Source organism: Acanthopagrus latus, chromosome 5 (assembly GCF_904848185.1).
Source record: "Acanthopagrus latus isolate v.2019 chromosome 5, fAcaLat1.1, whole genome shotgun sequence".
NCBI lineage: Eukaryota > Metazoa > Chordata > Actinopteri > Spariformes > Sparidae > Acanthopagrus > Acanthopagrus latus.
Window position 1 is genome coordinate 20,158,396 of NC_051043.1, and position 18,071 is coordinate 20,176,466.

General features: G+C 37.9%; 1 protein-coding gene across 1 annotated transcript; it reads right to left on the reverse strand.

The window, feature by feature from the left end:
- Window positions 1-341: 341 nt before the first annotated feature.
- Window positions 342-17,233, reverse strand: mccc2 (methylcrotonoyl-CoA carboxylase 2 (beta)). Its single transcript, XM_037099324.1, has 17 exons — window positions 17,011-17,233; window positions 15,253-15,319; window positions 14,314-14,398; window positions 13,878-13,979; window positions 13,503-13,630; window positions 12,811-12,923; window positions 11,838-11,951; window positions 11,586-11,650; window positions 10,232-10,331; window positions 10,036-10,131; window positions 8,569-8,641; window positions 8,382-8,458; window positions 6,107-6,173; window positions 5,732-5,888; window positions 4,484-4,598; window positions 2,474-2,559; window positions 342-769 (listed from the first exon to the last, which is right to left on the reverse strand). The coding sequence occupies exons 1-17, from the start codon at window positions 17,140-17,142 to the stop codon at window positions 652-654; spliced, it is 1,695 nt and encodes a 564-aa protein (XP_036955219.1). The 5' UTR covers window positions 17,143-17,233; the 3' UTR covers window positions 342-651.
- Between the last annotated feature and the right edge of the window lie 838 nt (window positions 17,234-18,071).

Genomic DNA, 18,071 nt, shown 5'->3' on the forward strand with positions numbered 1-18,071 from the left:
CTGCTGCAGCACAAAAACAAACAGAAGGGGTGGCTCAGGCAGCACAATAGAAGCACTGATGTCTCCGGACAAGTCATTTTACACTAAGTGTGCATTTAGAGATAATTGCACTGGGCACGGACGTCCTTAAAAACTTTATTTTGTTAGGATTTTCCTCAAAATAGCCCCTCTGTCAATACCAGAACACCATTTAGCGTCATCTAAAAAGGCAATTAGCTTGACAAATGTTGCTTCTGTCATCCCTCTAGCTGCTGGCTGATCAGATATTTACAGCTAAACAGCGCCCCCTTATGAGGATTTAATTTCCTCCTGCAGTTATGATCCTGAATAAAAAGACAGCATTTTTATGTTCTACATTTTTATGTTTCAACATTTACAGTATTTGATAAAAAAACCAGGTCCATCAAAGAGAGGAAGGAAACAGTTTGCATTTACACTGAAATAGTAACAGTTAAGGCACAACTTATTAGTGGAAATGTCCCACAACAACAGCATACCATCACCATCCGATCACATGGATCCAACGTTGTGTGAGTCTACTTTAGTGATTTTTGTTTTTTCTGTTTGTTGCTCTTATTCTCACAAGTACATCTACAAAAACTAGTATAATTACAGTACATGTCCAGCTCTTGACAGGTAGGTCTGAGGGCTCTACATCCTGAACACTCCAAAACGTGTCTTCTGCGTTGGTGCATTCAGTGCAGCACTGAGGCTCAGTCCCAGAACCAGACGAGTATCGGCAGGATCGATGATCCCGTCATCCCACAGCCTGTGAAACAAACAAATAAATGGATGAAAGTGCATCACACCTCACTCATCTGATGCCTCTTGTCGTGTGTGCAAGTCTCATGTTGAGAGTTTGTGTTCCTCTCCCTCAATAGCTCACTTGCTCATCAAAGGTATATCAAAATATATCACAAATTCATTTTCTATTGTTTACTCAGCCAAGGAGGTTATTTTCACCTGCGTCTGTTTGTTTGTCTGTCTGTTTATTTGTTGGTTGGTTTGTCAGCAGGATTACTGAACGGATTTCAACAAAACTTGGATGGAAGAGGTGTCTCAGCCCAGAATAGACCCCATTCACATCCAGGATTTTTTTTCTTACTTTCTTTAACATTGCGAAATAGGTTGTTTTTCGACATTTCTGTTCTTCTTCCACATCACAATGGAGGTTATGATTCCATCGGCATTGTTCTGTCCTAAATGTTGGCCGTTACACATCTGGTGAGCTTAAACTGGCAACAGAATTTTTTTTTCTGCTTCAACACATCATTATCAAGTAAATATTGATTGCACAATGTAATGGATATAGAAAAATGAAACATCTGTGTTCACATTGGTTCCATCACTATATATGTATATATCTTTATCTGCCATCGGGAGAAAAGAAAAGAAAAGTTAACTGGGAATCCATTTCTAATATAAACTAATTATTGAATAAACGTGGTGCTACAATAATACCAATTGTAAAATTTAGGTGGGAAAAGTTCCCTGTTGCCGCTTTAAATTATGGTCAGACAGTTATGGGTGGTTTCACATTTTGATATTAATAATTTACATATTTTAGACAATTCTAACAAGACACCAGGGCAAAAAGTTTGAAACAAATACTGTGGCAATAATTATCATCAACCAGCATCTTCAACAGGACCACAGCTGGTGGTCAATACAGCCAAATTCTGTTGACTCAATGGAGTCATCAACGCTTTTGATCCATCTCGCAAAACACATCAGTATGATTATCTCATGCCAGAATCATCTCTACATCTACATCTCTATAAATGTGTTAATAGCCTCATTAAGTCATCTGCAAGATCACGGCTGAACCAGCAGGATGTTTGTTGTTACACATCTAGTACGTTTAAGATGTTTGTCCATTTAAAATCATTTTGGTCTCATCAGCTTTGTGAATACCGATTGTTCTTCTAACTCACTGTACTTGTGTGTTCTGTGTTTTATTACGTTGGCCAGCACACTCCTGGAAAAAGATATTTTCAGCCCCAGTGAGGGCCTGCTGTTAACTAATTCTGACTAATATCAATATCTGAAATGCGTATTTTATTTGTTAGAACTCCATCATCTAATGTTTGCTCTACTAACAAACACCATAAAAGATAGACCACAGGACTGAATGGAAAAGCAGAGATGGCCCATATTGACAGAACAACAGGACATCTAATGGAAAAGAAATAAACTTGAAACACATCACAGCATCACTCCTCATGCATGAAGAGTCATTGTTGTGGTTTCTTGGTGCTTTGGAAAGGCAAGATCACATGATTTATTGAGATGATTTAAAAATAAATCAGAGACACAGACTGATGGCCTGTTCGTAGAAAACCTCTGCCCTATATTGTTGTTCCACAAGGAATATATTTTGTGTCAGACCTAGCAATAAACGTCTTTCTTTAGTAGTGTCAGTATATCATTTAAGACACACCAGGTTGTGACATATAGTACAATATGTCCTCACCTAGCACTGGAGTAGTATGGACTGCCTTCTTCTTCAAACCGGCGCACTATAGGTTCCTTCATGGCCGCCTCTTGTTCTGCAGTGAACTGTGAATAAAATGTTAAAACAAAAGATCGCCATCAGACAACAGCCGATGGGTTCTGAGACCACTACTACACTGTCGGTGAAAACCACAGTGAGAAATATACTTTCTTTATTCTGTGTCACAGTGTCAATTATTCAGTTAGCTCCTGTTAAATAATAAGTACAGGTCACAAAAACTATTTTGAGCATTTTAAAATCAAAAACGCTCAACCTTACAATATTCTCGGTGACTCATCCTTAACCTGGGGGTGTATATATATACATTTACTGAATCAGATGAGATTTGGGTTGACAAGTGAACAGTGTCCATCATAATAAGCCACTTGTATGCATTAGCCTGTGAGTTGCAGTAACAAGAAGAGTGATGTCATGGTTCAGAGGTCTGTGTTTGAATGATGGTTGACAAAAACTTGAGGTCCAGTTTATTCATTTTTCCCTCTCCATCATGTCCTGATCTAATAACATGGTAGAGGAGGTGTGGGAGGAGGCTGACAATCCTAGACAGCTCGTCTTACTGCTGTGTTGGCTAAGCCAAACCAACTTCCATTACATTACAGAGGACAAACACACTCCAATTGCTGATTTACTGAGACTTGAAGTCAAGCTGATGGATTGGCAGGAGGAGGAAGGATAGGACTTGTCTACTTGAATTCTAAATTTTGTGTTTTATTATTTTTTGCAAAGTACTGATGCCTGCATCCTGTTAAAACAAAGCATGCCCTCCCTTGTTCCTACTATAGCCAATGAGTGATCGTGTAGACAAGTGAGGCAGTCGCTCTTCTTTCTCCTCTCTCCCGAGTCACTTATACACCAGCCTCTGGATCATTAATGCATAATGAAGCATATCAAATCCAGCAATATATAGTTTATATCTGTTTTGAAAGCCACACATATAGAAATGAGATGCAAGATTATGAAGTATTTGTGCATTTTGCTCTTTGAATAGACTGTTTTTCCACATAAGGATTTTTTACTATGTTACATGCAGAAAATTAGTGTAAATAGGGAATTGGAGAAATCAACTGACTATTTGCCTCTGTTACTCTGAAGCAGGGATATTCTGAGGTCACAAAATTGCATTTTCTTTGCCAGACACCTGAAGCTTTTCTTACAAAAACATGAGTTACAATAAGTGTTCATTTTCAGTGATATTGATATTAAAGACTATATAATGTGGACCCACTGTGTTTAACAGCTTATAGGGGCAGTTACAGGTTATTTGCAGACTTACTTTTGCATAAAAAAATGTAGGCAAAAAAAATACATAAAATAATTTAGTGTGATCAAACTCCTATAGATATTAATGCCTTGGGGGAAATAAAACAGCAAATAACATCTAAAAAGAGCCTAAAACTATACACACACCTAATGGTTCAACAAGAGCTTTGAGTTTACTTGTTTACTGGAAAAGGTGTTTTAGGATACATATGTATACATGTTCAGAGACAAGAACAGGATCACTTCCACTGTAAATTCAGGTAGATTAATCTAAAAAAGGAAAGTAAAAAGGTAATGAAAAATAATAATAAGACTACATTTGAAATTCACCATATTAAATGTTTTTTTTGCTACCCTTTCAGTCATTATAGTTCCACACTTAGTTAAACTATCTTCAACACTGACTGAAATGCCTGCCATCAAGGCGTTGATGTCATTCCAAAGCAATTAATGCACTCTAAATAGACCCATAACAGCATACCTGACACCATTTAATTACAGCCATTTGATGACTGCACTATTCAGCATTATGCTGCCACTGTAACACTTAACACTGATATAATTGTATCCTTGTACAAGTATCATGTCAGAGCACTGCTGAGAGAGAAGTATCTTTCATAATGTTTATGATTTTGGCAGAAAATGCACCAAAGCTAATTCAAGCCTTTTCAGTGAGGCGCAAATGGGATGATTAATGTGAATCATTACCTCTTTTCCCTCGCGTGCCCTCTGATCCTTGGTAATGGTTGCCAGGACAGTGGCTGCCTGCTCACCACCCATTACAGAGATTCGGGAATTTGGCCACATGTAGAGAAACCGAGGGCTATGAGAGGAAAATAAGGAAACATCAATTTCCTTACGCTTGTCAGGCCAGAATTGTCACAGAGGAACAATTAAGAAGATCAAAACCAAAAACAAATCTACATTAATGAAGATCTAATCACAGAAATCTAAACACAAATCTACATTAATGAAGATCTAATCTCCAGTAATAATCTAATTATCTGATGACAACTACAGCAAAAAATGATTTATGAGAGCTCAGCCTGGGTAGTAGAACAACTTGGATAATACTAAATAAGTCTAAAAGTCCAACCAAAGCTGAGAACTAGCAAAAAAAAACAAAAAAAACGGCCATATCATCTGCGTTTCTTTAGGTTTTACAAGACGGTGGTTGCCACTAGTTCTCTAAATGGATTTAAAACTGAGAACAAGAGATGAGTGAGACAAAGATGAGGAAGGTTTACATTAATTCAGTTCTTCAATATGACAAATTACAGCTCGTGTCCGAGCCGTTTTATTTAATATATGCAAATCTTACTATTTCTATTGAAGTGTTCACAATGCGGTACAAAAATACTTAATAAAGGGAAGTTTTTACAAGTCTGTTTATATGTGTTGATAAACTGAGTATGGAGCTGTCATTTGAGGCATTATCAGTTTAGAAATGTTTAAAAAGGGGAAAAAAATAATTATCTGCAGTTCTGCCACCTCGATATTAATGCTTTTTTTCCCTGTCCATCCTGAGTCTGACAACGGTATAGGAGTCCAAATAAATCAGTGGAATGTCTTATCATTCCCTGAGAGGCAATAATGTTGGGGGACATTATCTGAAGAAAACAAACAATGAAGCGACGAGGACAGGTTGTAAGTGTCAAGAAATTCACATTAAAATGTATGGCTAAATTATAAAATGTGTTTTGGCATTGAAAAGATTTGCCTCTGAAAGCCTCTTTGTATGCTTTTACTTTCTCCTAAATGTAAAAAAAATCTCTGATGCATATTATTCTGCATACTGAACAGCACAGTACACTCTGTACACTTAAATTATGCACTAACAACTCAGACACAGCTAATGATCATATTTATGTAACGGGTCTTGGCCAGGCTTCTACTTGTGATGCCACCGCTGCCGTCTTTTTATACAGCACAGAGGACTCATTAACGCCATCATACCTGTAGGCTCTGCCGCACATGCCGTAGTTTCCTGCACCATAGGAGCCCCCAATAATAACAGTAATCTTGGGTACATTTGCACAGGCAACTGCAGTCACCATCTTGGCTCCATCTTTGGCGATACCTCCTGCTTCATACTCTCTACCCACCATGAAGCCTAAGATGGAGATGAAGAGGAAACAAAAGAGGATTGGCAAATAAAAAACTTTGTGTGTTGTAACCTATAGGGAGGAACATAAAAACTAATAAATACCCCCATATAAAAATCATATAAAAACGATTTTGTTTACTCTGAACTGAGGCGAGGGAGAAACAGGAAGAGAAAGTAAATTCACAGCAACAGAACAGAATCTCATGTCAATAATCCCCACTGACCTGTTATGTTTTGGAGAAAAATAAGTGGGATGTTTCGTTGGCAGCATAACTCGATGAAATGCGTCCCCTGTAAACGAATTCAAATATTTATTGAATCTAGTATATTCTCACTGCGGCAGACAAACTGCCCAGAGGACAAAATGCACAGACATGTGTAAGTACCACCTGATAGCAAAAGACAAAACTGTAACCGATGTATTTGTTCTAGGTACGCAAAGATATGAACAGCAATAACACCTGGAGATCAATCACTAACAGAAAAAGCAGAATCAATATATAATATATAAATAACTAATATACTATATAATGAAAGCTCACAAGTATATAGGCTGAACTGTGACACAGAATGCACCATTTGGACTATAATTGGAGGCTGGAACAACCTTGAGGAGCTGGATGCAAAGACTGCAGTTAAATGATTATGTTTTTTATCTGCCATTACATTTTCAGGATTATGTGATAAATCATTTAGTCTACAAAATGGCCAAAAGTGTAAGAATTGCCTATAGCAATTTCCCAGAGCTGAAAGGTACTCTATCAAATGGCCTCTCTTGTCCAACCAACAGTTCCAAAACTGTTTGGAAGAGACTTTTCATTTGGCAGCAAATCCTCACATTTAAGAAGCTGGCACCAGCTTAAAATGTTTGCCATTTTTGCTTGAAAACCCACTGAGAAGATTTACCAGTCACCAGGTTGGTTAGTTGATTTATTTTCTTTATCTTTTCTTCTAATCGATCAACCAGTGATCAGCTCTGAGAGCAGCTCTTCTGGATACACCTGCTTCATGTTCAACAAATCATTCTTTATGCGTTTCCATGAGCAGTTGCCCACACCTTAATGTGAGTCAAGACCAGTCACGACCAAACTTTATTAATTTTATCAAGGTGGGAGGAAGGTCATCAGGCTTCACATTGGCTTTGTGTTTGCTAGATTTTACTTTGAATACGAAGGAGCCGAGCAGCCTTCAGACTTGCCAGAAAACATGCGCTGCACAACACAGAGCTGCCAGGAGCTATTGCAAAGGAGAACAAGCACAAAAGGACTGCTAATGCCATGGAGACACCTCATTTCCATATACTTTGTATTACTGAATTACTCAGGTGTTTTCCTTATTTTGGCAGTTACCTCCACTGGCTTTCTTTCAGTGAAGCATCCTGCCTTGCATTGCAAAGCCCAAACAGGAGTTGGAGACAGTGTGAAAGACGTCTGCCTATTAGAAACTGTCACTTGGTGAAAAATGATCCAGCAGTTTTGGCGCTCAACAACAAGAATTTAATCTGTCTGTTGCCTTTCACAAACACCTGGGGAGAAGCTTTCAGCAATTTAACTGTTAGCATAATAAAGCCCAGGCACGTCCTTAGGGATGACAGCGTGTCTCAAAAACCTCTCTGTAAATGCAGGTGCTGTATTGATTTTTCTTGGATATGCTCTCTGAGCATGTCTGTTCCACATCTGTGTCTGTCTGAAGCACTGTATCAGTGCCTTTTGAGTGTAATTACATTGATGTGATACCCAACGCATGTGCTGTCACATTGAGAGCTCACAGAAAAACTGAATTGAATAAACCTCCTTTTTTCAGGTCAGGCTTGTAATCCAATTGAAAATGTGTTCGAAAAACGTATTAGTCCATAATCACAAATTCAGCTCCTCATCTTTCCTAAGCCTGTGCAAAGTTCAGCTCTCTTCACGGCCGATTGGCTTGCAAATTAAGTGAATTATATTGAATGAAAATTATGATTGTCTTTTGTCCATGGTTTCTAAATGCTATGTTATTACAATGCCATTCATCAGAGCACTCATGAGATGGCCAAGACAAGTGCAATTTGAGAGCTTATTGTACGGGAGAAACTCGGCGCCTTGACTGTGAAAGGTCACTACAAACCATCTATGAAGACCGAAGCTCCCTCCAGAGAGTAATATTGGTAGTCAGTGTTGTAAGCGGCAAATCTCTGTGGAAAATACTGTGCTGCAGTGCTGCGTTCAAGTCCTTGACATTTAAAAGAGTTGAGAGACACGCTGCCAGTACAATGCTTATTCTTTTGGAAATTCAACATTATTGTGCTTTAAGCACTTCACACCTGTTGCCTGTCTGTTCAATATCACAGAGTAGAAGATGTACCACGAGTCTGAACATTTTGTGAAGCCAAGGGTAAATTTTAGGTTTTCTGTTAACACCCTGGATATACTCTGAAAGGACTTTAGAAATCTATATCCATTCTTTGGAGAACATGTAGTTTAACTGTTTCAGACATCTCTGGGTACAAACTATATTTACCTTTTTCGCAGACTCTGAAAACAAGACTCCGTTGTTGCCGATGATTCCGACAGGGTAACCAAATATTCTTGAAAATCCTGAACAGGCACATATTGAATGTTTAACAGTAAGGCTGGGAGACTCCATGAGAAAACAACAATAACAACATACATACATACATTTCTGGATTATAAAGATGGAAACATACCTGTGACAAGTGTGTCTCCATAGAAAGCCTTGAACTCATCAAATTTACTGCCATCTACAATTCTGGCAATGACCTGCAATCAAATAAATAGAGTTGTAAAAGCCAACAATGCAAAAACTAGGCATAACTTGCATTTAAAGTGTACAGTGTTTGTTTGGTTTGCTTTGAGTTTAAGTTAGCACACTGTATACAGCTGCTAGTCAATAATGACTGCTTGAGCAAGAGGGTAACATTAATTTTAATAATTTAACTCCAACAGTAAATGTTTGATTCCTCAGTGCAGATGAATAGATTATTGAAAAAAAGACTCAAAAGGGCTCACAGCAGACAGACAATCTGGACCAGATGTATGAGGGAAAAAAACAGTGTACCTAGAAACTTGAGCAAACACGTGTGGGAATGCTGAACCGTCCGACCAGGGAGATTAGTTATCCAATTAAATCTTAAAAAATAGCTTAATGCCTCAACCAGCACTGCTGTGGCAGCTGACGCAGTGAGGGAGGGTCAGGAAGGAATTGCTGTAGTTATGAAGAGAGAGATGTAGGAGGAGGACAGTAGCCAACATGCTGCTGTAGCAGAGTCAGCAGGTGTGACTGACAGCACTCAGGTGTTTATCATAAAGTACTTGGCAATTAAAGTGGGCACAGTAGGCAAATCATTAATTTAAGAAGGTGTGAGTGTGCCTCTTACAAACTGAGATGTTTATGGTATTAATAGAATAAGTTACCCAATGAAAAAGAGAGATACAGCAAGATATACAATGTAATATGCAATTTAAACACAGTTTACATTAGTCATGTAGGGGTTATTTATGTTGAAAGGTCTATTAGAGTTACAAAACTCCTGTATACATGGAGCAGCCACTTGATCCTGCATCCTAAATGGACTGCCAATACTGTTCAACACTACAAAACGCTGACATCTCTTGAGTTAGCAGTAATTGTTGCTCCTGGGTCTACATCAAGGATCAAAGGCAGGGGCTTTAACCAAATGAGAACATCTGGCAAGCCCTGCCAGACAGCGCAAATACAAAGTGATTGATGCAGTCACGAATATTATCGACTGCGCTCTGGTTAGAGAAACCTGACAGTTGCTTACAGTTCAGTCTGAACCTGTGAAAGCCAGATTCATTTGTTTTATTCATATATCTTAATTATAAAACAGTGCAAATGTGTCTGTGTTCTATATTTCCTGTTTTCTGGTGTTTCATTAATGGCAATGCTCTGCTAAACACACTTTAAATGTTTAATAATTGTAACCAGCTGAATAAAAAGAGCTAAAGAATTATTTTAAAATGACCATCATGTGGTCCCATGTAGTAGTTTTACAACTTCAAAAGCCATGTATACAAAAAAAATATATGTATATACATTTAACAAAGCTCCACATCATTCAGTTGGATCAATCTATATTAGAGCGTTGTTCAATAACTTGTGGAAATATAAAAGCAACGCACAGGAAACATACCTCTCTGACATCAAAGTTGCGTTTCAAGTTATCTCCAACTATGCCGTAGAGTTCATCTGCAGGGTAAAGAGGGGCTTCTGTCGGTTCTGTGGTGACCTAAAAGGTAAAACAGACTGAATGTCTACAGAGAGCACAAACAGTCAACACTCAACTTTTTAGATAAGAAAAACTGATTGTTAATGGATATCGTACTGACCTCAATATTTTTCCTGTAGTTGAGGCTTCTCACCGCCTTTCTTGCTAAATGGAGTGCATGGTTATCGTCTAATGCATAGTGATCCGTCACACCAGATTTTCTGGAAAATGAGTAACAAATCACTGTGAAATTATTACAGCACGAGAATCATTACTTAAAAATAATAACACTGATAGCAGCATATGTTTCTTCAATTTAAATAAAATCAAATGATATCAATCATAAAAATAAAATTCCTCCAAAAAATTGAGTATTTACTTTTGTAAATGCTCAATCCTCAAATCTGCTTGATGAGCTGTGTGTTAAAAACACTGAAATCTATGTTAACTGAAAAACAAATTATACTGAAGGAGTAATGACTCCAAACAACACATTTATTTCAATAACATTGTTTCGATACCAGTCGGGGTTTCACACATCTCAAAAACATTTTGATCTGAAAACATTTTTTTAAATCACCCTTTCAATCAATGCTGATTTCCAATAGCTCTGATGTGGTGTGCATGTTTATACTGCTTCTAAAGTGAAAAGCATGCACGGCAATGTGCAGTCACAAATATGGGATAGTTTACCATCAGATATTACACATTTAAAGCAACATTATGTAGACCCCACCCATACACACAATAGTAACAATTTCAATTTCTCAGACAGTATGTTGGTGCTAACTACAGAAAAACTCAATACGCAATAACAATGTTGTCTTGTTGAAGTAAACATGTATGTAAAGCTGTGATCCTTCCCTCTCACTGAAGTTACATAGTGCAGAAACAAGTGACAGGGATGTGTGGGGACTGAGACAGAGACACCAGTCTCTCAATTACAAGACACTGTACCATCAACATCTTTACCAGCTTTAACTACTATTTTGAACTCTAACAGAACAGAACACCAGCCCCTCTCCAAATAGGACAGGTTTTGATACATAATATTTGACTTTTTGATTAATATCATAAATTCTACTTTGCTTTTTACTTGTGTGGACCCCAAGAAGAAAAGATTCTGCCTTGGTAGTTGTAAAAAGGGAACCTAAATAAATAAATAACATAAATAGGCAAAAACAAATCCATACTACAGTATTGATTATGACATCACACATTGTACCAGAGGAAACAACCTCCTCACCCAGCTTGTAAATGGCGCAACTGGAGAATTCACCACCGGATATTATTCCCCCACTCACAGGCCTTGCTTTATGTTTTTGGGCTAAACCAAAGAGTAACTTACACAGATTTTAGGGTTGAGTCACAAAACCTATGTGGACATCAGCCTAAGGGTTTCTAAAGACTGATGAGTTCTTTAAAAGCAGGGATCAATGATGTGTTGTTATGAGAAATGTTGTTTTTTTTCGTACTTGCAGTGAAGATCAGCACCACCAAGGTCTTCTGCAGAAACTTCTTCCCCTGTGGCAGCTTTGACCTGTAAACACAGAAGCATTAAGTAGCGTCTGCTAGCAGTGTGTCACCATTTACTGTACAGCTTGAATGAAATTAGGTAGACAAAAAGGACATGCTATTGTTTAGTTAATTATTGTCCTTAATTTATGACTCACTGCGCCAACTTTCATCCTATTTCAATACAATCCAACAATGAAGATTTAACAAACCAGTGGAGGTCCTCCCAAGAAGATGGTTCCTTGCTTCCGCACGATGATGCTCTCATCTGCCATGGCAGGTACATATGCTCCTCCAGCAGTGCAGGAGCCCATTACTACAGCAATCTGGAAAGAAGAATGAATCTAATATGTACAATGGACATCCAAAAGTTCTGCTATGACATGAACGGCTGATTTCTATGAATGCAATACAAGCACACTATAAATTATGTAACCCAATTACTCCAAAGGTTGTAGAAGGAATGCAGATTAAGTATTGATTAGACGCAGTACTGTAGACCTGTCCTTACAGGACCTTTTTGAGTGAAGATGTGAATTGTCAATGAGATTAATAAAAAAATATAATGGGCAATGGAAAGTAGACTCGTAAATTCGTAATACTGCAATCTACCGGTAAATCAGCCTGTAATACTAAATGTGGCAAGGGGAAAAAAAGAAAAAAAAAACCTTTAGACAAAAAAACGATGCCGCAGATGGGTAAGCCTTGAATAATATATCAGTTTAATCACTAGGAGAGACAATATTAGCATGAATAAATGGCCATTTAGTTTAAAGGTGTATGAATATATTCAGCTGTGTTTATCACCTCTAGGTCTACTGAGTGCGAGACCTGACTTCTCTACATCATTTATCAGCTCCTTCCCACAACGGACTCATTTTTGTTTTGCTTCTAAACACAGGATGTCTCTTCTTCAACAGTCGATAGCGAGATGGATTTTAGCTGCCGGCAGAAAATGAAAAGATGAATAACCTACAGTAGTGCACTTCATTTATAATCACCATCTCTGCACTCTCGGGTATAATTTTTCAGACATCCCATTCTCCCTCGTAGAACTAATCCACGAATCAGACCCAAAAGATAATTCAAATACAACAAATACCCCATCCGCGATAACAACACTAAGCTGTGGAAAAACAAGCAAATTATGAAGCTGCTGTAGGTTTTTTTAACATGTAAAATCACCTGTGATATTCCCTCTGAAGACAGCCGGGCTTGGTTGTAGAATATGCGTCCAAAATGATCTCTGTCTGGGAAGACATCAGCCTGTCTGGGTAGATTGGCCCCTCCAGAGTCCACTGAAGGAGTCAACAAAGTCGATATTTAGAGAACTCAATGATTATCATTAACATTCAGGCTCAGGCTGTATCACAGACACCTAGTCTCCACTTTTATGATGAACTGCAGCCTCAACAAGGGTCCTCTGGGATGTCTCAAGTCTACACTGACAAAAAAAAAAACAAAGGAAAAACTGTATTTCTCCCAAAGGGCTCATTGTCTTTGGAACAAATGCAGAGGAGACCTACAACTTCTGGTTCTCTCATTTTATAGACTTACTGATATAAAATATATTTATTTTTCTCCTGAGTGACTTTAATTGTCAGTTAATTAATTTTTCAAGCAAACATTTCAAATGTTTGCCTCTCCCAGCTTCTTAAATGTGAGGATTTGAAGATTTGTTTTTTTATTTATGTGAGTAAATTAAGAGTCTGGCTTTTGGACACTTGGGACACACTGGGAGCATTTTCATAGACTGAACAGTTAATTTATCATGAAGATAATATATCAGCAGATTAATCAATAATGCTAGCCCTAAACCTATTTAAATCTGTAAGTCTTTTTCTCTACTAAATCCTCACATATAGAGGAAAACTCACCCAAGTAAATGCATGGCAAGTGGTTCTGCTGGGCTATTTCCTGTGCACGGAGGTGTTTCTTAACTGTGACTGGGTAGTATGTTCCTCCTTTGACAGTAGCATCATTTGCAACAATAACACATTCCACCCTGTGAGAAATAACAAAAGAAAGAAAACACTGAAAATGATCAGGTGCACCTGGAGTAAAACAGTGAATTCTCACTGGAAATTAAAGAAAAAAGCTAATTACAAGGCACAACGGTGAAATTAACACCCCATGTAATTTAATTTTGTAGTCTGTGTTATTTTAGCAGAAATATTCGCTCCAATCAAAATATTTGTTCATAAATATCTGAGAGCTCACACTGTGAGAGATTATCATGTAATAGCGCTTACCCTGAAACTCGCCCAATTCCGGTAAGTATACCGCCCGCTGGGACTTCCTCTTTTCCATACAACTCATATGCTGCAAACTGAGAGAATTCCAAGAATGGGGTACTGCAAAAATAACAAACGAAAAAACAGGTAACACAGTTAATTTTTAACAGTGAGGGAGAAATGTCCTGGCTTGGATTTTTGCACTTTTACACATGAGATGTTCACAGTTGAGTGTGTCCTGACTGTGAAATATTTTAAGTCTACAGTAACCCATCCTGCTTCCCTGTTCACAGTATACAGGGGAGTGTGGACAGAATCAGTCATAAGAAATACCTGCGCCATAGTTTGTGTATTGACGTCAAACCACTACAAATCTATAGCATCTGGTCTGCTGGGTGCTGTATGAGTCAGCCATTAAAAAGTCAGAACTAGTGATGGGAAAAGATGGTTCTACCCTGGATCCAGCAGTCTGTCTATACGCTCTCTAGGCAGCAGTTTCCCACGAGATGTATGAAGTCTTCTGGCTTTTTCACCCCCACCTGCACTCATAAAAATAAACAGGACATTAACAAAACGTTAAAAGCAATACTTTGCAAAGCCTAGTGTTTATTTTAAACTTAATACAATGTGTTTAAGTGTAGATCCAAATTCAAACCACATACTTAGACCCTACACATTTAAACTATGTTAAAAAAAAGTGTATGTTTAGCATGCTTATCAACTCTCATAAAACAAACTGTAGTTGTTAACTGTAATATGCTCAAAGTTAAATTAGTATCAGCACTGAAATGTCTACTGTAAATAAAAGTGTGACTGATAATGTTTGGACACAGTAAAAGCTTGAAGTTTGCACCCTTCATTAGCATGGACAATGTCAGATAAGGAAAATTAACTTAAAAACATTCTGCTACCAGTTTCTTGCTTCCTAATACAAAAGCACAACTCGGAGACATGGGAGTTTGCTGCTTGTGAGGGCTCGGCATGAGCCATAAACATTGACTGATTGTTCTTGATCAATTTATTCAAGAAGCAGGCTGTGGTTTGTATCTTTGATCAAATGCACTCCCTTACAAAATCACTCCCATCGTTCTATCATGATTAATTACTTTCAAACAGAGCTATTCAAGTTTACTGAAGGAAATTCCCGGAAAACCAACTTATCACAGTGTCGAATGTCTAATTAATCATTACATGCAATTTGCACATTCACATGTGACAGTCGGTCCTCAAATCCTTAATATATAAATCATGAGCAGTTTTAATAAAACAGGTCGGGGAAGTAATAGTGTTTTTGTCAACAGTTTCATCACCGAGACTGCGTGAAAATTCATTTCCAATGTTAGAATTAAAACACAATGTTATGAATTGAACTTTAGTGTAGTGGAACACCTACCCAGTTTGATCTTCTCTGTCCTGCTTTTCAGTTCATCAACAAGAACCTTCATTCGGTCATAATTCTCCTGAAAAACAACGACAACAAACATACATTTGTTTGTGTATATGTATTTTCTGAAGATTACAATTTGTGGCAGACAAATAACCACATTAAGAAACTAATGACTAAAATATGTGGCTGTAACTTAATCCATATAGGAAGGTAGGAAAGTTTAATGTCATACATACAACAGTGATGGTTTTAAGGCTTTGGTCAACAAAATAATGTGTATCTGTCTATTAAAAGTTTAATGTGAATGCCACAAATACCATTTAATCAAGGCGCCATTCAGCTTAATAGTAACCTGTCAAACAATCAGGCTAACACCTACTCGCCAATCAGATAAGAGAAAATTAAAAAACACCACTGCTTGTAATAACACCCAACCAACCTCTGAGTGCATTGTGACAGATTTTTTTTCCCCACCCTATTACAAAAAATGGGACAATTTATGGTCATGGCGCCTATTTCATTCTTAAAGTCAGCCCTTAGATTACTTGCAATAAAGAAAGTTTATAACCTCCTCAGCGCTCAGTCATCAAACCGCATTTCTCAAGAGGAAATGAAAAAGGTCAATAACACAGCTGCAATAACACAGATTTAACGTGGGACATGAACACCTAAAAGACACATTTATGTTGGTGTCTCTCTCCCAGCTACTAATCCACAGAAAATGTGTCTGTGATGCCATCCAGTGATATGTTTTGGCATTGCATCAGTGGGGATAAAAATTAAAAATGGATGCTGGGTACTGAATGTACCAATAGTTACACAGATGCACCTTGTGATTTGAATGGTTGAATTATAACTTCAATCTAGCACTCTTAAGCAACAAAAACTTAGACATTAAAATAACAGAGTAGCCTAATGTGCATTCTCTGCTTTTAACACTATTTATTTGATTTATTACAGCTTCCACTTTTCCATTGAACTCCTTGGCATATGTTATTTTATTTCATTATCTTGTATTTAATTCATTACTCATCTATTTTAGCGTCCACATGTTACTGGATGTTTCGTGCGTGAGCCAGGCAAGCGGTTCAAACAAAGTGGTGGGATTAATGAGGTTGTCTGAATCACAATCTTATGTTTTAGCAGTGTGCAAAGCTGACATCCAAGTGGTCATCTAAAAAGTCTTATTACTTTTATCTGTTTTCTTAAATCATAATTGCCACAGTTTATACTCTTAAAGGATTCACAGTGTACCATAGGCCCACCTATATATACACCTGAGATGTCGCAGGTATGATAAAATTTCACCACTAAACATAATAATTTGTTTAGGCACTGAGGCGAAGATGCATACAAGGAAGTACACTTCACTTTATTAAACTGACTTGGTTGAATAAGAGTCACAATCTGCCCTGTTATGACATGTGGAGTTAAAATACGTGTTTACTTGCTGTTCAGACAACAGTCGTTAATAGAAATGCATTTGTCAGACTGGCATTGTGATGCTAAGACCTTGTCCACAATGCAGACTCAAGGTTTTGACCTCTTGCAGCCATTTAACTAGCTAATGTTAGCCTCTGTGTGGTTTAGCGACTTTAAACAAACTGAAGCCTTAATGCTTGTCAACAATAGCTGTTAACCTTAACCTGATTATTCAGGTCAGGTGAGCCACCAAACCTATCTAGCTCAACAGTGACGGTTGACATTAGCAGCAACTGTAATGTTACCGTGTGGCTAGCTAGGGTTAGCAACAGGCTAGCCTACCTGATATTCAGAAGACTGTTTATCCGGCTGCGAGCCGAGTCGAGCTACTTTATCGGCGTAGTAAGACCTCGAGCAAGCCAGAGGCAGACTCCTGCATCGGACCAACCACGGTCTGGCCGTCCGAAGAAGCATTTTGATGCTCACGTGTGACTTAGTATACGTGCACCTTGCTAGCTTGCTAGCTAACCTAGCAGTGGTCTTCTTCGGTGGGTTATGTTAGTAGGAGTGAAGCTCCATAGTGCCACCTGCTGTTGGAGGTAAGATGAGGCAAGGCTGTGTTGACCCACAGGGGGAATCCAGGTGCTGCAGCAGCACAAGAACAGCTGTATTCAACAAGTTAATTTTTATCAACAAAAAGTGAATGTATTAAATGTGCAGAATGGCCCATTTCAGAATAGTATTTTGCAGGATTATGATAATTAACTTGTGTGTCAAGTAAAAAAGAAAAACAGCACTGACAAAATGATCTTAGCTCAAGATCCATTTACATGCATTTTCTACGGCTTTCAGCTGCATCCCCCAAAGAAGACAGTAGGTTTAAAGTTGCAGAAAAGTTCATACATAGAGGGTATCTGTGTCAAAATACTCTTCCTAAGGTCAATAATTAATCCTCATGCTTGAGTACAACCTCTGTACCTGGCTAAAAGGTGCAAACACTACATTGTACCTTAAGAAAATACATACAAATTAATATTCATACACAGCAAAATACCCAATAGATTTCAGTTAAAATGTTAGATTTTTTTGGAACGTGATGTAAATTGAAATGTAAATTGTTTGTGGTTCATACATGCTGCCTAGTAAGAGGGATCCAGATCATTATTCAGAACCATGCTGCCATCGTGTGGATTTTACAAACACTACACACTCAAAATCAGTGCAAAATCTGTGCGTGTCTGTCTGTCTGTGTGCATGTGTGGGCACGTGTGTGACAGAGGGAGAGAGAGAGGATTCATTGTATTAAACAGACACTATGGCAGGAGTGCTTTTTGTTTAATCTCCCTAATGATATCATGAATTGAAAAAATATAAGAATACATTTATAATTGACTGCTTAGTGC

Coding starts and splice junctions, on each gene's coding strand:
- mccc2 (XM_037099324.1), bottom strand. CDS start 17,142: ATGCTTCTTCGGACGGCCAGACCGTGGTTGGTCCGATGCAGGAGTCTG. Junction 13,631..13,877: donor GGAATTGGGCGAGTTTCAGG/GTAAGCGCTATT, acceptor TATTTCTCACAG/GGTGGAATGTGTTATTGTTG. Junction 11,952..12,810: donor CTTCAGAGGGAATATCACAG/GTGATTTTACAT, acceptor TCTTCTTTCCAG/ATTGCTGTAGTAATGGGCTC.